General features: G+C 38.4%; 1 protein-coding gene across 1 annotated transcript; it reads right to left on the reverse strand.

The window, feature by feature from the left end:
* Nucleotides 1-8,416: 8,416 nt before the first annotated feature.
* On the reverse strand, nt 8,417-9,714 carry LOC121977437 (transcription factor RAX1-like). The gene is made up of 3 exons (XM_042530014.1): nt 9,384-9,714; nt 9,164-9,293; nt 8,417-9,078 (listed from the first exon to the last, which is right to left on the reverse strand). The coding sequence occupies exons 1-3, from the start codon at nt 9,517-9,519 to the stop codon at nt 8,448-8,450; spliced, it is 897 nt and encodes a 298-aa protein (XP_042385948.1). The 5' UTR covers nt 9,520-9,714; the 3' UTR covers nt 8,417-8,447.
* Between the last annotated feature and the right edge of the window lie 857 nt (nt 9,715-10,571).

The following is a 10,571-nucleotide window of genomic DNA, read 5'->3' on the forward strand; positions in this document are numbered from 1 at the left end:
TAATTCACTTGCGAATTTAACTCAAGCTATTCGTTCAATTTAACTGATTTGACTAACTCAATAGGTATATTAGACTTGATTAACCTACTCAAGCTGACTAACTAACTTGGCTTGGATGGTTTGATTGAATTAACATATTCATTTGGTTCACCTAATTTGATTGGTCCGTTAGACTTGCTTAGCCCAATTGATTAACTTATTCCATCTGATCTGCTTGTCAGTTCACTTAGTCTACTCCATCCATTTGTCTTCTATCCCTAGCTATCCAATCGGTTTGCTTGCTCCTCCAACTTGAATGTACCCTGCTTAACTCACTCTCTTGATCAATGTTTACCCAACCTAATCAATCCACTCTAATGTAGGACCTAAATAAAGTAAAGAATAACTCAAGGATTTACTTAATTTCCAATCCCTAAGGTTTGTACATCTAAGACCTATGCAAGGGAGGCGCCCGTCCACTAGCGTATCTCTTTTCCAAAACTTTTCTCGAAGCAGATAAACCTCTTACAGGTTATGTATCAATCACAAATAATATAAAATAAAGTGCGGATACATATAAAATACAAACAAACTTGTCGACGGTTGATCCGAAATTCCTAAGCGCCTGGCACTCCTCCTGACGTTTCATCGATCGCATGAGCAGAGTTTTGTCATCTTTTGAGCATAGAGTCGGAGAGTCGAATAGGAGAATTGATGTCCTGAATGTCTTGCTCGGGGTTTCTTTAATAGGACTTTTTTAGTCTATCGATAATATCTATCGGTCTACTGATCCTGGTTAAAACTTGATCCTCATGATCAAGTTTATCGCAATTTGCAATCTTGTCGTTATTAAGTTTATTAGTCCACTGAAAACTTTTTTCGATCTATTGAACTAGCCCATGATGCCAACCCTAGTTTAGATCAAACCAGATCAACTGGAGCCAATCGGTCTACCGATCATTGGGATTGATCTACCAATCCTTGGAATTGGTAGACCGAACTGGTTTGAGTCCGGTTTGACTCGAGTCAAGTCCAGTTCACACCGGACTTGGTTTGATTGCTATTGAGGATCGGTGGCCGACTAGAAGGGGGTTGAATAGGCTTGGTCACCCCAAATCGATTACTTCTCTACAAGAAAGTTAGTGCGTAGCGAAATATACTAAAACAATAAAAACAATAAAGAAAGAACATAAATGCTGACAAGCTCGATGTAACGTGGTTCGGAGATTGCTTGCTCCTACTCCATGGCTTGTCCTTGAGATGAGCGATCCCGTAATCCTTCGATGGATTAGTCCTTGGCAATCTTCGGCCAGAGCTTTCTCCTTCTCGGTGGAGCAAACCTCTCACAAGTTACTCTTCTTCTTTTACAAGATGGAGATTAGACTTTGGAAGAAGAGTGTAGGCTTTGGGAGCTTTGGCAAAGACTTAGGAATATTACAATAACAATCAGCAAAACAAGTAACCTCCTTCATTCCCCAAAGCTCCCCTTAAATAAGAGAAGAGAGTTGAATAAGAATTCAACTTATCTTGGCACCAGTCGATCGGTCCATATACCAGTCGACTGGTGTAGCCGTTGGGCATAGCTAACGACTCTCGGTAGAATTCAGGATTCTGGCAATGGTCGCCAATTGCCTTGTACCAATCGACTGGTGTCAATACCAGTTGACTGGTCTTCGCAACCGTCAGGCACAGAATCATTTTGTGCTCTCGTGAATTTAGACTAGTTGACTGGTACCTTACATTCACTCACACTCATCCTTTCCGGAGTCACCCTTGAAGCCCTCTTCCTCGGCTTTCGTCCCTCAAATGCACCCGAGCCCGCAGTTCCTCTCTATGTCATTCTTCATATTGCCTTGAAGTTCGCTTCCCTCGACTCCACTCCATTCCTTGTCCAGCGGTCCCTCGGATATCTTCCACACCATCCTTCATTGACTCAAGGATCCAAGCCCTAGGATGAGTTTCCCAAACTTGGCTGCACCAATTTCCTCATGTGTTTTACCAAGTCCTGCATGACTCCAACACATATCAAATATATATGAAAACCTAACTTAAACTCTTTGACACATATCAAAACTATTATCGTACCAATCAATCCTAGGTCGATTGCACTAACAATCTCCCCCTTTTTGATGTGTGGTAATATGTTTAAGTTAGGCACAAATAATACCTTAAAAATTACAAGCAAAATGTAAGCATAAAGCATAATTCGAAGCTCCCCCTTAATATATGCTCTATCATTCAATTTCCAAGTTTTCATACAATTATGGAGAAATAAGTTTCTAACTTAAACTTTCATATTTCTCCCCCTTTGACACTATAAAAAAAGATTGTACCAAATAATTACACATACCATAGCATCAAATTTTGGACTATGTTAACAAAAGGCAACTTCTGAAAGTGCTAGAAAACATGTACCAGCCGACTGGTATCTGATGCAGTTGAATGGTACATAAGCATTTCGAATTTCAATTTTTTGAAGCTAACTTTAGAAATACATAAAAAAATTCTAGAAAATTCAAAAACTCATGAAATTTTGAAAACATATTTCTTTCAAGGTCTTCTATCAAGGAAAAAAAATATTTTCATGAAAATTCAAAGTATTTTTGAAGTTTTTACAAAAATTTAAAAACATTGAAAACCACTCAAGTTTGTATCAACTTGAAACTTTATTTTGTGTTCATAAGTTTCAAAATAAGTGTACCACTATAAATAAAACATAGATTGCTTTCAAAACATTTAAAATGTCCAACTATGATCTATGGGCAAGATGCCCATTAATTCAATATTTATTTTCCCCATAGTTGGTCTATGATTACTAAGAATTTGATACATTTCTTAATCCATCAAAATATCATAAGCATAAGTGAATTATGAGTATCATTCTATCATCTCACATTTATGTTTAGAACTATAATGCAAGTCATTGTGACATGAAATGATAGTAGCTTCTACTTAGCCCTTTTATCATGAATTTCTATCAAAGCTAAGTGTTTCCCCTTTAGGTCTAAATTCAACCATATAAAAAAAATTTGAATTATGGGATCCTGTCTGAGCGCTGAGTCGACGGACGCTGGGGACGTGACACTCTCCGTTGCTGATCCGACTGGTGGCGTAGATCTCCGATGAACCTGCAAAGAAGTTGAGCCGGGAGGGGTTTCCCGGCGACGACCCTCCGACGCTCAAGTTAGGCAACGAGAAATGAGAGAGGCAGCGTAATTGTGGCTACAGTGAGGATTGCGCATACCTTCGTCGACGTCTGGGGGTCCTTATATAGGACCCCGGGGAGGCGCGGGCACGCTTCTCAATACGTGCACGCTTCCCCAAACATACCTTAACGAGCTCATGTCAGAAAAGTACCCCTGACGCCATTCCGCAATCGTCCGAGCATATCCCGGATGTGACGGTGGAAGCTTCCACCGTATGATCCTGTGTACGGCTCGGCCGCCAACCCTGCTGCCTGTCAGCGGCGGATGTCTCGAGGATGATGTTATCCCCTGTCTCCTTTGTCCTCTTGCGCCTCATGTCTGTTCCAGGGCCGAGCGGTTCGGCCGCTCGGCAGGCATATCACTTCTGCCCTGGTTGTAGGTATCGGTCCGACTGGGAGGACTCCCGGTCTTATGCTAAGATGAGATTGCTCCTGCCTGTCTTTGTTGCCTTGTGCCCCGGCCGAACGGACAGCCCGCTCGGCCCTGAAACCTTTTTACAATGAGCATCGGAAACCCGACCCCTAGTCGGGTTGTCTTTTATTCGGCTCGGGGGATTCCCGGCCGGTCGGCCATCTCATTTCGGTCGGTCGGGTGGCCGGTCGGCCCTCTCAGTCCGGTCGGTCGGGTCTCAGGGTTGAATCTCTTGACCTTTGGCTTCCACGTGTCGTTGACCTTCCGCCAACGAGGGTCCCCCGTCCTTACCACCGGATCAATGGCTTTCATGGTTGACTAACCCAAAATTCTCTAATGCTTGAGGATTGACTTTGGCACCCAATAGAAGTTCTTCCTAATTGGGTTAACCAAATATTCCTTAGGGATTCATTTCCTATCAATGGTCATTGTTTTTTATTACCCCACAAGTAAACAATAATATAATTTTTCATTGTTAGATTCCTTATACCCTAAATCCTTTTTGTTGAAATTTGCCCTTTGTCTCCCAATAATCATGTTTAGGGTTTTAGAGCCAATTTCAAATTTTTCAAGAGCTTTGCTAAGGTATTCTACCTTTTCTCTTAATTCCTTATTTTCTTCTTCTAAACATAATGCATTTGAACTAAAAGAAGCATGCATATCATTATCCTTAAGAGTCATAGATTCTAATCTCTCTTCAAGCATGCTAATATCATTCGTTAAGGATTTATTTTTTCCTTTTAGACTTAAAACAAATCTTCATTTGTACTTGGAATAATTTTAACTAAGATATGAGGAGGAAGATTGTATACCTCACTTACCGAGACGTTTGAATCTGATGTTTAACCTCCCCCTTCACTTGAGCTCCCTTCTTCTTCACTTGAGCTCCTTTCATCTTCTCTTTCGGATGAAGTGGAGGTTATATCATTAACTCCCATTAATGCAAAGTGGGAGACATAGTGTTCTTTTTCCTTCGATGATGGATCATCCTATGTTACGAATAGACTTTTGACCTTCTTCCTCTTTCTTTTGTCTTTTTCTCTTCTTCATTCTTCTTCTCTTCCTTTTTCTTCAAGAAAGGATATTCATCTCTCATGTGCCCTTCTCCTTAGAAATTGTAGTACTTTACCTTCCTTCTTCTATTCTTACCCCTTGAACTTCTCCTAGCATGTGATTTGTTAGAATTAAAAATTTTAAATGCTCTTCTCATTTTTCTTATCATATATGTCTCTTGATCGCTATCCATTGAGGCACTTGATTCTTTGGAATCGGAGGATGGTGGGGATGAAGACTTCTTCTTCTTATTCTTTTGCTTAGTTGCCACAAGGGCTACTCCTCTTGATCTATGGGCTTCTCCATTCAAACCTTCAACACGAGTTTTGTGAAGCTCTATTGTTGAGAAGAATTCATCTAGAGAAGATTTCTCTGCGTCTTTTGAAATGTAGAATGAATCTACAATGGACATCTATGTAGTGGTTATTAGGAAGGCATTGAGAGCTTTCATCATCATGTCTTGATTTGAGAGTATCTCATCTACACTTGTTAGTCCATTAATAATTTCCTTAATTCTAGAATGTAAAATTGATACATTTTCTCCTTTCTCAAACTTGATGTTGATGAGTTGAGATCAGAGGAGGTCTCTTCTTTCTAATTTAGCTTCCGACGTCCCTTCATGTAGCTCAACTAACTTTTCCTATAAGTCCTTGGCGCTTGTGTAGTTTCCAATTCTTGTCACTTCTTGTTGGGGAAGCACATTTAGTAGATGATGTATTGCCTTTGAATTTGCTAAATGTTCTTCCCTTTGCTTCTTGGTCCATCTTGTTACGTCGACTGTCTCATTGCGTTCATCCTTAGGCGCTTCAAAACCACTTCTCATAATTAACATTATATCAAAATCAGTATCAAAAAATATCTTCATTCTTTTCTTCCATCAAGAAAAATCGCCTTCGAATTTTGGTGGGTGAATGCTTGAACTAGCCATTTTGATGAAGTGTTCTTCTCGGCAATTAGTCCCTTAAAGGGCATCCTTGCTCTGATACCATTTGTTGAGGATCGACGGTTGGCTAGAAGAGAGTTGAATAGGCTAGGTCACCCCAAATCGATTACTTCTCTACAAGAAGGTTAGCGTGTGATGGAATATATTAAAATAATTAAAGCAATAAAGAAAGAACACAAACGCTAACAAGTTCGATGTAATATGGTTCAGAGATTGCTTGCTCATACTCCACGGCTTGTCCTTGAGGTGGACAATCCCGTAATACTTTAGTGGATTAGTCCCCAGCAATCTCCGGCTAGTGCTTTCTCCTTCTCGGTGGAGAAACCTCTCACAAGTTACTCTTCTTCTTTTACAAGATGGAGATTAAGCTTTGGAAGAAGAGTGCAGGCTTTGGGAGCTTTGGGCAAAGACTTAGGAGTATTACAATAACAATCAGTAAAACAAGTAACCTCTTTCATGCCCCAAAGCTCCACTTAAATAAGAGGAGAGAGTTGAACAAGAATTCAACTCATCTTGGTACTAGTCGACTGGTCTATACACCAGTCGACTGGTGTAGCAGTTGGGCAAATCCAACGACTCTTTATAGAATTCGAGATTATGCCAATGGTCATCAACTGCCTTGTACTAGTTGATTGGTGTCAACTCTAGTCAACTCGTCTTTGCAACTGTCGGGCACATAACCATTCCGTGCTCTCGTGAATTTGGACCAGTCGACTGGTCTTAGTACCAGTCGACTAATACCTTATATTTACTCTCACTCATCCTTTCCGGAGTCACCCTTGAAATCTCTTCCTCAGCCTTCGTCCCTCAGATGCACTCGAGCCCGCAACTCCTCTCCATGCCATCCTTCACATTGCCTTGAAGTTCGCTTCCCTCGGCTCCACTCCGTTCCTTGTTCGGTGGTCTCTCGGATGTCTTCCACACCATCTTTCACCGACTCAAGGATCCGAGTCCTAGGATGAACTTTCTAAACTTGGTCCCACCAAGTTTCTCATGTGTTGTATATCAAGTCTTACATGGCTCAAACATATATCAAATACATATGAAAACTTAACTCAAACTCTTTGATACACACATCAAAACTATGATCGTACCGATCAATCTTAGGTCAATTGCACTAACAATTGCTTTTGATTACGTTTGTTTGTTCTCTGTTTTGCTTCCAGTTCTAGGTTCTTGCAAAATAACATTCAAATACAACAAAACATGCAAACCTAATCATGTAAGTCTACTCGACCTACTAGACTTATTTCTTACTTGAAGATTATTCCTCCAAGACTTAATCATCTAAGGATCATTCCTTTAGGATCAAGCCTAACTACTAGTCTTCTTGTTTGGAGTTCATTAAAGACTTCACCACTTAAGACTTTCTTAGGATCTCACCACCTAAGGTACATTCCCTTAGGATCTCACCACCTAAGGCATATTCCCTTAGGATCAAGCCTGCCAAGTATCTTGCTTGGACTTACCACTTGCCAGACATTCAGTTATTTTTGATCACTTGGACTTTCCTTTACCTAACATTCTACTAGGACTTTTCCTTACCAAGTATTCGGTCACCCTTGACCTGTTTGGACTTTTCCTTGTTAGTTATCCAGTCAACCTTTGATCTGACTAGACTTTATTTTTGCTAGTCACTTAGTTAACCTTTGACTTGACTAGACTTTATCTTTGCTAGTCACCTAGTCAACTTTTGACCTAACTAGATTTTACTTTTGCTAGTTACTTAGTTAACCTTTGACCTAACTAGACTTAGCTTACTTTCAAATATCAAGTGTTGTTTGGATAAACCCTTGGTCAAACTTAACCCTACATAAATATATTGTCCAATATCAAAATTCTGGAAGCTGATTGTACTAACATCGACTTGTTTGACCTATTAAACACAACAAGTCTAATCAATTCTCCAGGGACAATTAATTTTAATTTTATGTATAATAACTTTAATTTTAAATAGTCATAATTTATTAATAAGTATTGTATCTAATACATATGAATGAAAGTTTTTCTCCTTTAAACATGAAATAAATTGAATGGACTAAGAAATTCATTGGAATACATCATTGTCATAGATTGAGTGATTTCATTCCATTCAGTTACAATACACAATTTGAAAATGTAACAAACGAAAGTATAAGGATGTCGATCGATCTTGTCTCAATATACAATGGATTTTTGCTGTCAGAAATTAATGTATATTTTGCTGGTGTATTACCATAGCAGTAAAATTGGCAGATTAATAGATACAGTAAATATTTGATGAACAAAATTCTTAATGTAAATCTTAATATAACCTAGATCCTTCTATGATACTAACATCAAGAACATTGTTGTTTTTTTTTTTTTCAATTTGTTTATATATATAATAAAAATGAAGTAGATCTAGATGCAAAGGATTTAGTGAAGACATCTTCCAACAAGACAAGAATCTAATCTCAGTTCTTCACTGTCAAACTATAAAATGATTGCTTTATGCAGATAGGGTACACAGCAGAGCCTCCTTTGATGAATAATATAATTATAATATGTGGCAGTCCAAACTAATGGCAAGCAAATAATGCACAGCCTGGCCTCATCACTAATTAATCAACAATTAAATACTGAAGCATCGTACACAGAACTCATATATCCAAAATGCAACCGGTCTTCAAAAGAAAATTTTGGCAATGCAGAGACACGAAAAAAAACAAAAAACAAAAAACAAAAAACAAAAAACAAAACAAAAAACAAAAAACTATGGATTCTGAGTTAAAAATTCAGATGTATACTACAGTCAAGAATCACTTCTCAAAGGATAATGGTGTAAATAAAAGTAACCTGCATGTATGCATGCACCAAGATAAGTTAATCATATATTAATCAAAAGAGTAATTATTGTTACTAGAAATATTGCACCCGGAATTGGAACTCAGCAAATTATAATGAGTAGTATATTCTGACTTAACCTCTCCTCCTCCTCCAGGTAGCAAACTGCTGTCATCTTCGAGACGACCACCATAAAGATTATAATTCTCCGCGTTTATCAGTATATTATTATCTCCATCAAAACCTCTGCCATCGCAGTACTCATACTGTCCAAACTGCAGATCTCTTCTTCCATAGTTGATGGGGGTGCAACTCCCACCTGACGAGCTGCAACTGCGTTCAGAATTACCAAAATTCAACATGAAATTGTTTCTCTCCATCTGATGAGATTGATAATGGTATGGAACATGAAGGTGAGAGGCAGCAGTAGTAGCAGAAGTTGATACAAAATTGAGAGCACTAATAGCACTACTGTTGTGAGGGATTATTCCAGCAGGGAGTACTACTTCCTGGCATGATGATGATAAGTAAGGTTGATGGTGATGTTGTTGTGGTTGTTGTTTGATCAGGTGGGAGTTGCAGGAAACAAGACCTAGAAATTTCTTCTTCAGTTTGGTGTTCCAGTAATTCTTGATATCATTGTCTGTCCTGCCTGGAAGATGCGAGGCTATGATGGACCATCTGCTTAATCAATTAAACAATTGATACCATGATTAATTCAACAAGTAATAATAGTAATTAGTTTGCTTTACTGATGATCATATACCTGCTTCCAATAGAAGAAAAGAGGTTGCATATGACTCTGTCTTCCTCATCTGAGAACTCTCCATGTTTTATGTTGGGCCGTAGGTAATTGAGCCATCTCAGTCTGCAACTCTTCCCACATCTATTCAATCCTACATGAACATAAACAGAATTACAGAATTTATATGTCTTTGAGAAAAAAAGAGGGCCTAGCTAAAAAACTAAACTATATTTAAATTAACCTGCTTTTTGAGGAAGAGCAATCCAGTTTCCACCCGTGCCATACTTGTCCATGAAGTCCTTGAGCTGGGCGTCCTCTTCAGGAGACCAAGGGCCTTTCTTCACTCTGGCCTTGTCACAGCAAGGAGCTCTCCCCATTGGAAGCTTCTCCCTGTTGCTCCCTCAAACATCCAAGTCCAAAATCGTTGCCTCTAGCTGTTTTCTGATGAGGTTGTAATTATAAGCTAGGGATCAGATTTAGGAAGATAGATCAGAAGAAGAAGAGATGATGCATGCACAAACTGCAACAAGAAAGGGAAGAGAGAGACGGAGAAAGGGAAAGGGAAAGAGAAAGAGAAACATATTATAGAGAAACATCTCAGTCTGGCAACAAGTCAAAGTAAATCATGCATGTGTTTTTCTTAGTTTCATTCATACTTTCATGGCTGTCCATGGAATACTATAACGAGATCCCTTCTGTTTTCTTAATTATTTTATTAGGTCATGGACTATGCCTAGCTAATAACCAATAAATGTATGCTTTCTAAGGAATAGTAAACAAGTGTATATATAATTATTAGACTAAGTATAATTTTTAAATTCTCGTAACATTTTATTTAACAAATTTAAATAGGGATCAAAATATTTAGGAAGTAAAGCGCTTGAAATAGAGCAATGAGTCTATTTTTAAGCCAATAAAATCTTGACTGTGCAACAAGTGCTTATAAACAATCAAACTAGGCTCAAGGAGCTTCTCAAAGGCAATAATAGAATTTTATAAATGGTGAATAAAACCTTGAAGTTATTCTAAGTAGATAATTTCTTCTAGACAATCACGAAGAAACATAATGGAGACATTAAGTTGTTTCACTTTTCAATTGGAGTTAATTGCTATAACTATCGAATAGTTATAATTTTGATGGTTAACTAAATGCTTTATTAAAGCTATTAACTTTATGCCAACGAAAACCCTTGACAACAAGCACACTTGCATAGAGTGACACCAGCTTGATGCTTAAAGTGAAAGACACATTGGAACCAATAACACTCATAGAGGTGCCAATGAGAATAAGAGCATTAAATTATATGGCCATTGTTATATGGCAATTGAATCTTTGGAGTCAGTCTTTATAGAATGAAAATTAGGAACAATCTACATCATACTTATGCCGTGTTATCATTCATGAATATATAATTGTATGAGTTGTGAA

The sequence above is a fragment of the Zingiber officinale genome, chromosome 4B, assembly GCF_018446385.1.
Source record: "Zingiber officinale cultivar Zhangliang chromosome 4B, Zo_v1.1, whole genome shotgun sequence".
Lineage (NCBI taxonomy): Eukaryota > Viridiplantae > Streptophyta > Magnoliopsida > Zingiberales > Zingiberaceae > Zingiber > Zingiber officinale.